Raw genomic sequence first — 18,038 nt, forward strand, 5'->3', positions numbered from 1 at the left:
ATAACTTATTACTGTACAACTGTACATTGGAAATGCAGTGCAATAGTAGTGTATATGTGTATATATTTTGGTGTTCATATATTTCTTTTATATATATATACATATTTTTTGTATATAAATTCTACAAGGGGCTACGCACCTAAGATTTTCACTCACCTTTCACGTGATGTGACACATAAAATATAAGAAACGTGTTTCATAAGATCGAAAGTACATATAAATTTATAACCCCAAAAACATTCAGTGATGGTGAATTCTGGACTTTGGGGTGGACAGTCCATTGTTCTGAGAACACCAGCAGCTTCTATGTTTGATTTGCAAATTTTCTTTTCTTTTTAAACAAAAACGCTTGTGTATTTTTGCAGATCTGTGTTTGATTTTCTCTTTTCTCTCAAAAATGAAAGCTTCAAGTGCTGTTTATCTAATGGGGACAGTTTTGGTGGTCTACTGCACACACACACATACACACACACACACCCGCACACAGATTATCATCCCACATCCAAGGTAAACTGTGGGACAGGGCTCATCTGAAAGAAAGCATAATAGCAATAAGCTGCCCCGGTAATCTGCTAATGCCTTTTTATGTTTCATTTCTCTTCTTTAAGCACATATAGCAGATTTGCTTCAAAAGTGCAATTTACCCACTATTACATTTACATTTGCTTGTGCGCTGTCCTTAATCTCCATCAGTTCTTTCCATGGGTGGGGAAGAGCAGTAAAACAGAGCAAGGGATAGAGCAGTGTGTGTGCAATGTGCTAGACAGAAAGAGAGAACAGAATTGTGTATAGTGAAGCGTTCTTAAACCGACCTGTCTCTGGTTCTACAGAGAAGTATGGCTGTCCCTGCAGAATGCTGTACACCACTTTAGCGCTGTTACCGTACGTAGCATCATCAGCATCTGTGGCCGTCACCTGCACGACAAATGTACCTGAACAAAAGAGAGAGAGAAAAAATTCCATCTAATCAAATGTCTTACTATTAGGGATGTACTGATCTGATACGAAAGATGGGTATCAGAGGTAATAAAAATGTATTGATCAATTAATATCATCTGTATTAAACTCAATCCATCTCTAATCCTTGATTTAGGCTGTTACCCCATCGTGTTCTACTTACACCTCTGACACAGAAGGGGCACTGACATGAGCATACATCTCGTAAAACAGATCTAAAACAGTTCAAAGCCACATTCGAATACTTAATATAGACACAAATGACGGTTAAACTCTGTATTAATGTGACAATAATTAAAAACCATTGTGCTGTTCATAGAACAGTCTTTGGCCATAGGTTGCTTGCTAGCCATAGCCTACTGTTAATAAGCTACATAGCTTGACAAAAGTAATGTTTCTTGTGATTATTACTGATAATAAATGAATTATTGAACATAGATATATTTTATCATATTGTATTTTGTTGCAGCTTTATAAAGGCCTAACAACACCCCATAACCACTCCTTGTACAGTTATTATAGTCTCGCAAGCCAGACCTCTGTCTATCGTCCTGTCTAACAGGGAAGGCTGTTTGACTGATGCACAAAATAACCAATCATAATCTGCTGTTCCTGTGTGACCAACCTAGTGTTTAAACTCTCTGTCTTCATGTGACACTGTAACACACTGCCTCTCAACATGTGTACAACCACATAAGCAAGTCTCTTTAAGACTATTTAACAACTTGTCAGAGTCTGAGACAAGTGTGTGATGCTTTAGGCATGCAGTTTTCACAGTGTTAATTGCTGGGGTATAAGCTTCCTTTACATCAGCTCTGCAGCTTCAGTGCCATCTCCAGTGCAGGTTTATAAAAGCTCTAATTAACTGAAAGCTAATACAGAGGTGGTACAGTAAGAAACCTTTTTTTAAGTAGAAAATGAAAATGTGTAATATCTGCAATGCCAGTGCAGTTAAGCTAGTTGAGCCTTTATGTAAAACAGTTAAACTAGCAACATATAAAGTTGTGTGAGCAGCTATTACAAACGTATTGGTAACAGTGAGTTAAAAAGCTGAGAAAAAGGAGCTACTTTGCGCATGTTAGAGGAACCAGAAGTATGAAAACAGGATATTCAAGACAAAATGATCATTTAAAAACCAAAAACACAAAATATTGTAATTGCACATCTTAGCTACACTGCACTGATTTAAGTATGTTTAATGTAGGTGAATGTACACTGTGTGGCTGTATCATCTATGAAAATACTAAAATTTGATCAGACTCAGTATCACGGGGTTATTCAGTATTTCAGTAAGTACAGGAGACAAAGGATGATGGTATCACTCAGTGGTTGTTTCTGCAACAATTTTTAAATTTTTATATGGACCATTCTACAAAGTTACTGAATTCTACCAAATATTGTGGTCCCACAATAAAAAGAAATTTAGAACAAAACAATGATGTTAGATATTAACAATGACTGTTATGATCTATTTAAACCCAAGGCACTGAGACAGTAATATATGCAAAATCATTATTTATAGGGACTTTTCTCTTGGGAGGTGTCTGTCATAAACCCTTAACCTTTCAACCTGTGAAAATCATTCTTTAACTTTTTGTGTATTTTCAATGTTGTTTTTTAAAAAGATCTTTTGGGTTTCTTTAAAATTAAGTTGTAAGATTTAGATTTATCACAAGTTTCATTTTAAATAATAAAACTTAAAAAATGCTGTCCCACGTTTTCATGTCACTAATTGAGTTGTGGTCCATGGGCGGAGTCTTATTTTAGCCACACTGCAATTTAGAGCAGGAAGTGAGGCTGCATCCCCGTTCCTCATGGCCACATGGTGAGCAGTTAGATTCCATTGTTTTGAATTAAATGTGTCCGAATGTCTGAAAATCAGTGTGTAACTTTAAGAACTATCACTACTGAGACACATATTTTCTACAATTAAGTTTTTGTGTTATAATGAAAAATATTTTGAATTTATGTGTGTACACCTGTTAAAAAAGTTTGCTAGTCATGTACTAGCTAGTGTTTCTGAGTTATGAAGTAGCTAAAATGATCACTACCAAAACAGTCACTACAGAAACCTTTGGTAAAGTTTCAGTCAGGTTATGACTGTTTTAGTAGTGATATAATAGAAAGTTCAATCGTTTATTTCAACAAAATATATATAACTAAGGTACAGAGTCAATGCAAAAAGATTTCAGTCTAGTGTCAAAGTCAGTTAAAAGTCCAAAATGTGTTTTAAACTCTGACTTGGAACCAATTCGGTAGAATAAATTATGTAAGATACCCTTAGTTGTCTGTTACAAATAACAGTAGTGTAGAAAGTTTGTGTCAGATGCAAATAGTATTACAATGTGCTCAAGTACAGGGGTTGGTTGTAACTGTAGGTGGATTATAAAATTATTTACTGAGGTACAAGTAAATTTTTCACTGTTTGTTACCTTATATGAATGGGTTCCTGTAAGGAATGTAAGAGGGCCTGTTGTTCTTTGCTCAGTCTCCCAACATTATGTAATGGGTTATAACCAAGCCTGCCCAGGTCGGTCAAGAGATACATACAAGCTAGATATTTTTAGCATGTATGTTTGAAACTAGCATTCATTTTACACGTCAAATAAAACTAGAGAAACTGGGGGATGTGTGAGCACAGTAGTGACATCAACTCTGTAGCCCGTTTTCGATTTGCTTGCTTTAGGATTGGGTGAAAACACCGGATGCCCTTATTTATTATAAATTCTTGAGTCATATGCCAATGCAAATCAAACACCAGCTTTTGTTTTATGATACAATACCATTTCATTGTCTGATTTCTCCAGAATGTTTGTGTGTCCTAAGCCATTCTGTTTCACATACAATACAAATATACTGCAGACCATACACACAACAAACATCAAGAGGTACAACTGTTTGTTCCCCCTACAAATACAAAAGCAAATAGACTTGCACATATTCTCATCATACCATACGACCAAAAATAACACTGGATAGCTCTCTTCACCCCCCAAATGGCCTAATCACAATAATATTATCTGTCTCCTTTTTGCTGCTTTGCATGCACAGCACACATGGACTGAAATGATGAACTCCTTCACACAGCTGAACACGAGCAAGCGTTCCCCAAAAGCCCTTTAAAAGTGCTACGCTTGCAGAGTGATCACTGCTACATCATCCACTCTGAGTCATACGCCAGCTGCAGTAAGAGAGCAGGTCAAACTCACTCTGTCCTTACACGGTACATCCGCCCACACATTACAACATACATCAAAAACTGCAAATATAAAATCCATTCAGTACTACAATAGACATTTGCTACATAAACAAATGGAACAAACAAATTCAGTTTTGTCACTAAAGGGGTTTCAGTATTACTCTACTGTATTTACTAATGACTATTTCCATAATCGATTAAATCAGTCTATTATGACTTGGATTAACTGGCTGATGTTGAAATGAAAAATACAGTTATAAGGACTCATCCACACATATCCAGATATTTCTTTAACGCCTTTTCAACAGTAGCTATAAAATGCAAATTACACTTGTTCGTCTTTATAAGTGAACATGCAAGTCAACATTTGAAAGAAATATATTTTTTAATTGTGCTATTTGAACATGATTTTTGCTGCAGTGGTACAGACTTAATTGCTCACTAGCAGCTCAAGAAAACAGTCACAGTCGCAACATATCACACACAGGCAGCCAACAATGTCCTAGTTAATCTGATAACGGAGTTATAGACAGAAAGAGTTTATTTAATTTTTTTTAATAATATTTTCAAAACGTTAGATTTCTTGATAGAGTCGGAATGGCCACTAGGGGGCTTGCAGAAAGAGGTTAAAAAAGGTAGTTTTTTTCCTTCATTTTCAAAAAGATCTCTGTCCACACCAACAGCGTTTTTCAGAAATCGCACTCTCCACATGACTCACACGCCATGATATCTCTGATACCTCATAATACCTCAAGAAGAATGTTTTGAGCATGTGTACTGTGCAAAATATCGAGGGCACCGAGCAGAGATGTTCATGACAGCATCATGTTAAAAACACAGTCGGCATTGACTCGCAGGCTGTCAGAGCTCCATCATTCAATCACACAAAGTCTGATTTCTGCCAGAAAAGAAAGCCTACTGCCTGCTGCCGTGTGGCTGTTTCCGTGGCTACACCACTGCCTCTGAAACATCCACACAGTCCTGATCAGGCAGAGAAGCTGAGTGTTGCTAGCTTTTCACTCCACTTAATTGCGGAGGATTTTTTTTTATAATTATTTGAATTTCAATCATGATCATTAGGTTACATGTCTTTAGAATCACTGACACTCTTTAAAAAATTGTAGTCAAGTTTAAGAACTGAGCTCAGTGCATTCTGATGCCTCTGCACTACAGTTTAATGATAAACTAAATTCAGTTAAAAATGTTATCACCCCCCAAACTGCCAAGCACACAGAAACAACACAGTCATCAGTCATATTTCAGACAGTGAGGCAGCCTCAATGACTAAAACACAGCAAGAGGCATGAGCAAGTTAAAGCCCTGTCTACTCATTTTCATGATTTTCTTATAACCAGTATCTATAGTTTTTGTAATGTTTATACTATGACCTGGCAGAGGAAGAATGTTGTTGGTCTTTTCTATTGAGAGTTTTTTTAGTTACTTTTTTTCTGCCATTTTCTTTAGTTTTATTTGAACTGGTGAAAAGCATTTTACACACACACACACACACACACACACACACACACACACACACACACACACATATATATAAATTCTGAGACCAAATTGAAATTCTGGGATTTTTGTCATTTAAACTTGGAAAACAACAGACTTTTTTAGAATTGTGAAAACAAATAACATGAAAGGATTCTGCATATATATATATATATATATATATATATATATACTATATATATATATATATATATATGCAGAATCCTTCCATGTTATTTGTTTTCACAATATATATATATATATATATATATATATATATATATATTTTCCCACTGGAGTTTTATTCAAAATTTACCAGTGTTGTGTTCTAGATGTGTGCATATACATATGGTAAACACGGCTCTTTCCATGGGTTTACCATTCACCAGTACTATTATCTTTACTACTGAAACAAAATTTCAAATATTTAAAACCGTGTTGACCAGGGCTTTAATACATCTATTTCAAAACTGTTTTTTTCTTTTGCCTGTCCACACAAAACTAATAAAAAAGTTCTCAAAAACCTCCACCGTCAAAAAACTCAGTTTTTAGTGAATAAAAAATATCCAGATACATGTGGAGCAGGTCAGAAAAAATGAAACATATAAGAACTATTTCGCTCTTGCACAATGCTCTTTCGAACATAAAGCACCTATCCTATCTTGTAAATCATATATGCAAAACCACTGAATGGACCTTTGCAGAAATAAAAACGGAACAACACAGAAGCAAAACTTACCTGACAGTCCATGCACTATGGAGGCAGGTTGGTTCTACAAAGAAATTTGCATTGGTATTCAAATTATTTCTCCTCTAACAATAAAGCAAAGATAAATTATTCAGTTTGCGTGGCTGATAACATCTTGTAATCAAATCTGATATCACTAAGCACACAAATACTATACGGTCATCAGCTACGTCAGACACACAGAGTCCTAAAACATGCTCACCACACGTGAAACAGCAATAATCGTGTGTGTGTCTGAGGCTTGAAAAATGTTACAAACGCTTGATTTTCAGCAAACTGTAACACCTTTTTTGTGTGAAAGGGAGGTAAAAAAGCAGAGGAAAAAATACAACGGGGTCCAAAATTCTGAGACCACATTGAAAATCTGGGATTTTTGTCATTTAAACTTGGAAAACAACAGACTTTTTTAGAATTGTGAAAACAAATAAAATGAAAGGATTCTGCACTTTTTCTAATTTACTATTCAAATTTGTGACACTGACCATGTTGAGGCCTTAAGTTTTTTTTAAGTCTTATCTCTTCCATTGACACTCATGCTCAGACGACTCTCAGGTGGTTTGATCCACTCGTCAGAGGCCTTTGCACAAAATTATGAAGCTCATGCCAGCTTGACCCCACACTGTCAAGAAGCAAAAGGTGGACATACCAAACACTAAGAAATTCTGACATTCAATATTAAATTTCAAAGATTCCACTTTTCATTTATGTTATGCCGATAATAGAATTTGTAATGAAAATCTTTATATTAAATTAGAAAGTGGTTTCAGACTTTTACAGCCCACTGCATATTTAAAAAATACATCTGTACAGACAAGCAAATCTTTGCACACAAGCAATGCTGATACCGGATAAGTTTAATTTAGCAGTGCAGTTTAGACTACAGCAAAGTTGGATCAGTCTAACGAAACTGCTTTATTGTTTGTTTGTAAAAGAAAAAAGAAAAAAAAGAAAACATTAAGTTTTGGTCATTTTCATTTTCTTAAGCTGGGTCCCAGTACTGTCATTAATGCAATGTGTTTTCTCTAGTATGCTCACCGTCGTGCTGCCTTACCAGGTGAGCCTGTTTTTTTTACATTTTTAGGAAACATTTGTCATTTTGACCTTACAGCGCTGTTCCTATATTTAAGACTTATTGGTTTGTGTACTACAGTCTCCACCATCTGTATTTGCCCTCTTTGAACCAAGTGATATACAACCCCATTTCCAAAAAAAAAAAAAGTTGGGACGCTGTGCAAAATGTAAAGAAAAATAGGATGCGATGATATGAAAATCATGTAAACCTTTTTTTTTTTACAAAAAAATACTACAAAGACAATATATCAAATGTTGAAACTGAAAATTTGTATTGTTTTTTTTTTAAATATATACCCATTTTGAATTTGATGCCAACAACATGTTCGAAAAAAGTTGGGACGGGGTCATGTTTACCACTGTGTTTCATCACCTCTTCTTTTACCAACACTCTGTTGTTAAGTGTTTGGGACCTGAGGAGACACTGCTGTAGTTTTGAAAATAAAATGTTTTCCCGTTTTTGTTTGATAAAGGATTTCAGCTGCTCAGCAGTTTGGAGTCTCCTTTGTCTTTCTTCATTTTATGATACATCATATGTTTTCAGTGGTGACAGATCTGGACTGCAGGCAGCATTATCGTTCAGCATTAATGGTGCCTTCACAGATATGCAAGTCACCCATGCCATGTGCACTAATGCCCCCCCATACCATCAAGAATACTGGCTTTTGAACTGTGCACTGATAACAAGCTGAGTGGTCTTTAGCCCGGAGGACACAGTGTCCATGATTTCCAAAAAAAAAATTATATGTTAATTCATTGGTCCACAGGACACTTTTCCACTTCCCCTCAGTCCATTTTAAATGAGAGGGTGGCAGTGTTTCTGGATCCTGTTTATATATGATATCTTCTTTGCGTTCTAGAGTTTTAACTTGCATTTGTGGATGCAGTGACGAACTGTCTGTTTTCTCAGACAGTGGTTTTCAGAAGTGTTTCCACTACAAAATTGTGTCTGTTTTTAATGCAGTGCCACCTGAGGGCCCAAAGATCATGGCCAGCAAATACTGGTTTTTGGCCTTGTCCCTTGTGTACAGAGATTTCTCCAGATTGTCTGAATCTTTTAATGGTATTATGTACTGTAGATGATGATTGCCGTCTCAACTTTTTTGGAACACATTGTTGGCATCAAATTCAAAATGGGTATATATTTTTCAAAAAACAATAAAATTTCTCAGTTTTAACATTTGGTATGTTGTCTTTGTACTATTTTCAATAAAATATAGGATTTAAATGATTTACACATCATTGCATTTTGTTTTTATTTACATTTTGCACAGTGTCCTTTTTTGGAAATGGGGTTGTAAATTGGGAGTATAAACATCAATCCAACTAATCAATAACAAGATTCATTGCTATCAATGATGCTGACTAGTTGTTGCAGCCCTAATTCACAATAGTTTATAGCCTAATGTAATATTCTCTGTATAAACATATGGAATTGAAACACTGTGCATACTGTATTTTATTGGTTTGAGCAGATACGGGAGAATTGCCTGATCTGATGCCACATCTTAACTGCAGTGTACCTTAACACAATTTTGCTATGACAGCTCAGTGTTGAATGTGTGCTGTGTGCAACTGTTGCTAAGGAAGGGATCATAGCAGATGTGATAGTCACTGAAAGTGCACTGAAAAATGGGCTTTGTTTGGTTAGTTTTACTTCGACTTGGTGGAATCCCCGTTGCCATCGTTAAAGCTGTGTTCTTAACAAGCTCATAAGCTGCAGTTTGTTAAATGAACGCTCAGGGAGCCGATCGATCGATTCTACAGATTTCCATTTCCTAGCCATGCACAAAATATTTTCACTGAATTCCTGAGCAACAAGAGGAAATGCGTAAGGGAGTATAAGAAACAGCAGTGAAACGGGGCCTTGTTCTCATTTAATATACTGTCTCATATCTTATCATAAAAGTGGTTCTTATACATCAAAATTGCACACAGACAAATCTGATCATAAAAGACGTGCATGCAAATTTCACTGCCAGTTTTGTTGTTCATCAGTTTCATCTTCGGCAGATCTGTACCATCAAACTCACGTCTGGTAGGAGTGCATGTAAATTTAAGCGTAATAGTTTATCAACCTGAAAAAATGCTTGAATTAAAATAGAAAATAACAATAATGCTAATAATTTGTGCACATGGCAATCCAGTACAACTAATCCATGTTCCATTTACAGACATATTACACACTGCTTTCATTTTATACAAATGACACTGGCCAAAAAAATAAAAACACAGCTAGTGCAGAAGCATCTCATACACTGCAATAATACAGCATACAGTATATATTATTTTATACTACACAATCACATCATTGTACTATTGTTTTGTTTATTTCACATTTTATTCTTTCTAGTCATCGTAATTTTATCAGTATAAAGTTCGGTCAGTAGAGAAGGCAGTGCAGTCACTCCACCTACAAGCACAGGCACTGACTCACGAGCCACTGAATGCTGTCTTTTATTGGCTCCGTACCAAAATATCTGCATGAACTAGGGTGTGCTTAATGTAAATGACATGTAAATGAGGAGCTGGTAAGTAATGGAGCTTGATTTGACGCACTGAATCTGATTCATCATTTACCTTCAAATCTCTGCTTGTTCCCACGTTGTACAAAATATTCATGAATCAAATGAAGAGTAGTTTATAGGTCATTAAAGGCAGTCAAATCTGTGCTCTTTTTTATGCAACTTTGATGAATAACCTCAACTCGTCCTTATCTTGCATGCAAAAAAACTTATTTTTCATTAACTGATATTATCTTTAATAGTTTGTAATTTACTGTTTATTAGTTTTTTTACTTTTATCTAGCATTGCATTTTAAATATTTGCTCCAGCCTATAGCAGGCATACGGCAGGAGTTTTTATGAGCCCACATTGCTAATGTTAGAACTTATCATTATCAACTATTGGCTAACCAGAGTTATAAATAAAGAGACCGATCACGGGTTGAGATATAAATAGGAAAGCTCATAATGCTCAACATGGCGTCAGTTTACATAGAAAGTCCCACCCCTCAATCTAAAGAGCCAATCAGCTCGCTGGTTATGCCAGGAGCCGAGAAGCGTCGATGATACTGTGGCGCGAGTGACAAGGAGATCTACGCAAGTGCAGGCATAAAAAGCAATTCCTGTAGGTCCTATCTGTCTTTTGATTTTGAGAAAGCTGCAGTTGCACCGTCTATTTAGCCTCAGCAGGGCCGTGTTTGTGGAAAAGTGTGAATTGTTTCAGCAGCAGGGGGTTCTCATCCCTCCCCTTTCACTCCTCATTGCTCACTAGCAGCTCCAAAAACTTCTTACAGAGACCGAAAATCGTCCTAGTTGATCTAATAACAGGGTTACAGGGAGAAATCATTTATTTGATTTCTAATTAAAAATGGTGGCCCTTAAACACATTGTATGGAGAAGTTACATTGTCATGGCACGTACAATTCTGTTTTGGATTGTTTTGATTTAAAGTATTAGATCAATATCTGTTAATTTTATAAAAAAGAGCATGTTATGGTCACAAGATTCTGTCACTAAAGATACTGAGGGGAAAGAGCTGAAAGACATGCCCTTGGAGCATCTTAGGGTAAGCATTTTGTTCAATTGCACAGCCACAGTGCTAAGAGGACAGCTATCTTAGCATTTGCAGCCATTCAAGGTCCATTTCCTTCAGTACCAATCCAGGAACGAATGGAAATAAAAGTCTATTGGTTAGTCCCTCAAACCTCTGCTAAGCCATTAGGATTTAGCAGATGAAACAGACGAAATCAAAGGATTTTGCTTGAAAGAAAAGAGAGCTAACGAGTCAACAGTGTTACGACCGTCAGCAGAAGTGTTAATGTTGCTGCATGGCTGAAATCAGAAGTCAACCTCTCTTACACGCAGTTTAATTATTATGATTGATAAAGCTGGACTGACCCTTTTTAGCATTTGCCTCAGTGATAAGCTCTTTAATCCCTTTAAACTGGACGGGGTGGGGGCTGGGGGTGATGTATTTATATGTTGTGAATACTCATTAATCTCACTGCCTTCACTATCATCTCACTCTCCGACATCCAACTCTCTTGCTTTGTCATTGTGCAAAGATCAGCCAGTATCCACTCAATTCGACTTCAGAATAATTAACTTAGCTTAGGAAATTGACTTTCTGGAAAGCTATAGAGGGATGCTCTGTGTTGTGTGATGAAGGATTGTCCCTGCTGACTTGAACAGATGGGGCTAGTCCCCAGTCCCCCACGCATACACATGAAGTTGCAACAAATATTTCTTCTTTAAATGTGGAATGATATGGAAGGGGATATTGTTTAAAACCTCCTTCTGTCTAATAACCTCAGCAAGGTCTAGAATCAATTCGGTGTGGTAGATTAGCCCTTATTCCACTGTTAGGGCTGGGGACTGTAACCATTTTTACTATTTGCAGTATATTGACAGCCACTCACGTACATTATGAACAGTTTGAAATTTCCAATTTCCATTTAGTCCCATTTGAATAAGTTGAATAAGTCAAAATATTTCATATTGTAATATAAACATGGGCACACTTCACATAACATGAAATGCAATATCTGCTGCTTACATTTCAATATTTCTGTGTTCAACGCTGCTTGCGCAGTAAAGACTTACTATGCACAATTCCTTTCTTCCAAACCATACATGCCTTATTTAAAAACCCATTTAAACAAAAGGAAAAACTGAAATGAGTTTGGATATCAATACAAATTACAACACTACCCCTCCACATAATCTCCCCCAGGTTTGTTTCAGACCTGTGGGAAACACTGACTTGAATACATACTCGCTTTTCCATTCAACAGAGTTTTTGTGCAAGAATGCTGTAGATGGTTCTCTATAGCAGCTTTTTGAAAAGGATCCTATATAGCACCAAAAGAGGTTCTTCTATTGTTACGATGTCAAGCTTGTGACAACATAAGAACACTTTTTGGTGCTATACAGGTCTTAGTCGACCTTAGTTTAAATACAATGTGGTCCAGGCCAAGATTGGTTGGTTCATTTCAAACATATTTTAACATGTAAACACCTAACAACAAGTCCACTTTCTTAGAATAACTAAGAACTCCAGGCATGTATACAAGTTAATGTAGACCAGGGGTGCTTAATCCTGATCATGGACATCTAACACCCTGCAGAGTTCAGCTCTAAATATTAGAACCAGGTGTGCAGGATGTGGACTCTCTAGGGTGGGAGATCTCCAGGACCAGGACCGGGCACCCCTGAAGTAGACTGATGGTAGCTTCTTGTTAACTGATCACCTAACAGTACTTCATTTGTTCCTCAATAGTCACTGGATAGCAGGTTTGGTTCCAGGTGTTCTTGCTAATAATAATAGAATGTATGGCAAGATATATATGAGTTTGGATATGTGTATATTTGAATAACCATGCCCATCCCTAATGACTGCATGTTCTTTGCTCACCTACGTCAGCCATCTCTTGCACAGAGGCTATGTAGGGGTCTTTGGTGAATTTTGGTTCGTTGTCATTGATGTCATGGATTTTGATGGTAAACTGCGATGGCCCCTCCAGATCTCGGCCCGTTAGCTTGTCCACAGCTTTGGCGCTGAGTGTGTAGGAGGCTTTCTCTTCGCGGTCCAGCCTCCGGGTGGCGTGGAGGTCACCTGAGTTTTCGTCGATTACGAAAACGGTGCCCGCCCCCTCTCCGCTGAGAACGTATCTTACAGTGCCGTCTTCTCTGTCCTTATCGGAGTGCAGCTGTAGGAGGCAGAAATATCATGCTGTTAAAAAGACTCACTGCTGCAATCACTGTGCTCCTGCAGTTTAGGGTTTTTTTTTACTTTAGAAAGAGTTTTTTTTATTTGTCAGACCACCAAGCAGTGCATCCAAGTATAGTTAATGTCCCTAACAGACAGACTTCCCACTGTGATAACACACGGGGGTGAAAAGTATTAAAGGATGTCACACGCTGTGGGTGTTACCATTTTGGGGGACGTCAATAATCCCAGTACAATCACAACTAATATTTCTAGACTTCATACAAGATTAAATTACTTGCTGCCACAAAGAAACACCACTGTTTTCTTACTAATCACTTAATCATTCACAGTTATATGGATGGATCAAATTCAAGAATTGAATTACTCTACCATTACTTTGCCTACAGCCGGCTGGCTACAGACATTGCAAAAAGGCACTTGAAACTTAAATAATGTTTTCTAAGTGACTTCAAGTAAAACTGCCATGATCTACTTGCAAATTAATCATTGGGGTAGTATAAATAAATTCCAAGGTCTGAAACACTCCTGAGCTAAGGCACAAGAAAAAGAAAGAATTTTTTAATCTGGTCTTTGTTAATGACAAAATGAATTCAATGAGTTGAAATTTGGAAACTCATGAAATGAATGGTCTGATTGCAGAAGTTACTGTCATGAGTTATACAAAACCAGGCTGTTGTTCAATGAAACAAGACAATCTTCCCTGCATTCACAGCATGCCTAGTATTCTTTTGAATAAAGAGGAAGCAGGTGAATAAAAAAAAGCACAAACCCATACGATAGAATTTATCGCAGCTGAATGAAAGCAGAAGAAAAAGTCAGTAAAAAAATCAATTCCTCAGCCACCAACCACTGCACATTGAAAATGTACTCTTGATCAATTCTCATTGAAAATACAATTATACCATCTCTAAGAAAAGTGGAAAAATCTTGCCCCCACCACCTCTTTCTTTGTTTTCTGATTCAGACAGACCAGAAGGAAACCTCGGTTCGGTTTACTGCCTCTTGTCTTTAGCTCAAAGCAGATTTCGTTATTGCCTGTTTCTGACCTTGAAAACGTAACAGGGTGAACAGTGTGTTCACAGATATATAGTAAGTAGCAGAAGCAAACTTTCAGGGCCTTCTGGGCCTAATCATTTCTGGGAACTAAAATGCATGTCTCTAATGTTTAGTTCATTTTTATTCAGTAGAATTATTGTAAAGATCTGGATGGAAACAAAAGGGATAAATTCTTTAAACCCAGCAGAAAAATAGGCCAATCAAGTCACTAGGTAAATATAGTTAAGCAGGTTCTTCAGGTCACGACTGCAAGAGCTGAGGACAGGGCCTAACATGTTAGATTAACCACCAGCATAATTACGAAGTGACAAATGAATCAACCAATCACCTTTTGGTTTCCAATGGGTGGGACTAATAATGAGAAAAACATCACTCTAGGTATTCTGGAAGTTCTAGATACCAGATCTCACCACTGAAAGAAGAACTGTGAAACTGCTACAAGGTAAAAATTCTGACTGTTTCAAATAAAGAAAATAGTTCTAGTATACAACTTATGTCAATGTGAAAATCTCAATGCTAGATGTTATACAAAATCAGCCCAATAGTGAGACTAGGTATCAGATCACTCTGATGGTATGTCCAAAGTACCTCTATGGGACTCTAGTGGTACATTTTTGGCCATTTTAATTTAATTGCACACATATAAGGTAAGTAAAAACATTAACGTGTACACTTCCTTGTAGCAGTTTCAGTTCTATTGTTTTAGTTTTAGTTTGTAGCAGTGACCCCCTCAGTAAAGAGTCCTGGCACAGAGCTTCCACCGATGTTTCACATTTCTAAGAACTGACTCAAATGCACTGTGCAGGCCACGGCTCGTATTCATAGTCAGTGATGTAACTAGAACTTACAAAAGTCTCTTTTTTTCTAGCAAACTCCCATACATTCTAAGTCTAAATAGGATTGGTTGATTGCACTGTCAGTTCCTATTTATGTTGGTGGTTGAGCTGGCATGTTCAGCTCCTGAAGTCCTAACTAGTGGGTGAGCTCACTTGGCTCTATCTACTTAGGCACCTAGGTTTTTTATTTTACAGAAATCATTATGTCTTCTCTGAAAGCCCTAGAAGGCCCTGAGGGTCCCCCTCTGCTGCAAAGAGACAAGCTGAACCTTTACCTGAACATGTAAACAGAACTGTAACATATTGGTGAGGTTTCAGCAAAGGATTTTAGCAGGCTGGGTGAAACACAAAGCATTCCGTAGGCAAAACAAGGCTGTACACAAAGAAATAACTTTACATGAAATTCAAATCATGATAAAATATCTCTTCTTCAACATTCAAGTCAAGAATCTGCACTTTTCATACAATGTCTCAGCTTGTTAATAAGAAATCATTTCTACAAAATTACTGCATGCTTTTGTTATCGACAACGATTAACTGTGACTTCTAAAGTTAAATCCTCTGTTTCATGGCAAATGCTGCTATGATTATGGCCCATATCCTACATTTGTCTTAATTTTAGTGTTTTCTCCTTGTGGTCCACTTTTGACATTTGTGTGGTTTTAGTACCAAAATCAGCCATTATTCCAAACTCATTGTCCCTTAAAATTAAATAGGCTGTATTTTATGCTGTGCCTTTAAGACTGATATATGTAAATGAGCTCCATTTTGACTGGATGTCCTGTATTGCGCTTCTTGCAATAAGCAGTCTGGGCTAAAACACATCTTACAACATCAGTGTGAATGGGTGGAGCTATACTGCTGTAGGTGGAAATATGTAAATGTGTTGGTGTTGTTGTAAAATATGTAAATGTTTTGAAACTGTGACAGTGTTTAAATATACATCAAACTTGTTTTATTATTATTATTTTTTTATTTTTATTGTAAATGTGGTTGCCCTGCTTCACTCATTAGCATCTGACATCTCACTCCGATTTCTCAACCAGAATTAACAGATTTGTTTAAAAAGATGGAATGAGTGATTAATGGTGTTGCTATAGTTAGAACTGAAGAGAAGAAAGTCAGAATTAGGACAAGGCATGCTTTTATGTTCCTGTCTGGTCACAGTCTATTCACTCCCTTCTGAATACTGTCCACTAAACCCATACAGCCACGGTGGCTGGGCTGCAGTATGTCTATATGAAAACAGGGCCTTTCGAGACATACATTCAGCCACTGAGATATTTAGGGCAAAAAGTCTGCTGAAAGTTTCACACTGTCCTAAAAGACTCTTATGACTGCAGCTCTTTTCTTAAGAGCATCCATCAGTGCTGAAAAGGAGAGAAGAAATGGGAAAGTTTCGTGTTCACAATGGTCGGGGTAATAAAGGACATGAGTGACTGCACTTCTGAGGGGCAAAATCACAGTCCTTTTGCTGGAAGCTCAGTATGACTGGCTGAGAGCCATTATAGTACATGTCCACTTGCAAGTTCGCCATGCCCTATTCATTTCAATGGGTATGTGGATGGAAGCGGAGGCTTTTAATTAGCTTCTAAACGTCATCTTTACAAAAGGAGCTCACAGTGTACTCGCTGGTGAGACTGATAACTTACAAGCTTGTGTGGAAGACTGATGCGTTATCACTTTATAAAGTTAGAAAAGGATACATTACAAAATGTACAACCTCATTGTTTATTCTCACTGTAAACTTTGATATAACATTAAATAAAAATTTTAAAAAGTGGCTCCCGAGTGGAGCAACCGTCTAAGCGTTGGCCCTATCATCAGGAGATCGCGAGTTCGATCCCTGGTGATGCTACAGCCATCCGTAGCCGGGAGTCCAAGAGAGCACAATTGGCCTCGCTCTCTCTGGGTGGGTAGGATGGCCCCCCCTTCTCCCCCATCACTCAGCGCGATGCTAGTCAGCGCAGGCGTCTGTTAGCTGACGTAGCAGATCTGGCGGTTGGCACTTTCCTCCGAGCGCGTTCAGCTGTCCAATGATGTCGCGTGAGCGGCAGTTCGAAAAGATGCGGTGGCGCTTCACAGGTCTCGGAGGAAGCCTGTGCTAGCCTTCACCCTCCTAGTGTTGACAGCATCGTGTGATTGGGGGAGTCTTAACCAGCAGGTGGAATTGGAAACGACTAAATTGGGTAAAAATTAAAGAAAATAATTTTTAAAAAGCAATTCGGATTATTTACTTGGCCCAAAATGTTCCTTTCCTTCATATAAGAAAAGTGAACATTAAGAGTAGAAACAAAGAATGCCCTTTTTGTGCTCTTAGTCAATAAAGAGTTTCTCCAATAGTAATCATGAACATGTATTTATAAAAAATGTATCCCCAAAAAAATAACTTTCTAATATAAGGAAAAACACATTCCTAACATCTGTTATTGTAACTTTGAAAACACTTGAAAGGTTTTCCATGGGCCCATTCATAATGAAATGATCACACAATGTACAGAGCAGCTGGCATTTTTAAACTGCGTAAAAAAATTAAAAACTGAAAACTAAACAAGAACACATAGTATCACTGATTTAAAGTAGTGCTCTTATAAAGTATCAAAAGCTATCTGACTGCTATTGGCACCCCCTTGTGGAAAAGCTAAATCTGAGTGAGTGAGTTACAAGCCAGTTCCATGTGTTTTTTTACACCTAAAATTACTAAGAACAGCAACAAGTCATCCTTATGATGTATGATATTAATGCAACTAATTGCATGTTGTGAGTTGCCTGCAACAACAAGAACACAACACATCTGATTACTCCAGAAGATGTTACGACACACCAAATCATTCTGTCTATAAGTAAATCTATGTTTATATAGCTGTCATTTATCCAGGTACCTAGGGCTTTAAATGTATATTTAAGTTTTAATCTGCTGTTTGTATGCTAAGCCTCCGAA

At 37.2% G+C, this 18,038-nt stretch overlaps 1 protein-coding gene across 1 annotated transcript in view; it reads right to left on the reverse strand.

Moving 5' to 3' along the window:
• Positions 1-18,038, reverse strand: part of LOC118809127 (cadherin-10-like) — a 117,550-nt gene that overhangs the window by 24,686 nt on the left and 74,826 nt on the right. The window contains exons 3-4 of the mRNA XM_036572119.1: positions 12,888-13,182; positions 813-932 (exon numbers count right to left, since the gene is read on the reverse strand). Coding sequence (XP_036428012.1) covers positions 813-932; positions 12,888-13,182 — 415 coding nt within the window. The remainder of the gene's footprint in view (positions 1-812; positions 933-12,887; positions 13,183-18,038) is intronic.

The sequence above is a fragment of the Colossoma macropomum genome, unplaced genomic scaffold (assembly GCF_904425465.1).
Source record: "Colossoma macropomum unplaced genomic scaffold, Colossoma_macropomum, whole genome shotgun sequence".
Classification (NCBI taxonomy): Eukaryota; Metazoa; Chordata; class Actinopteri; order Characiformes; family Serrasalmidae; genus Colossoma; species Colossoma macropomum.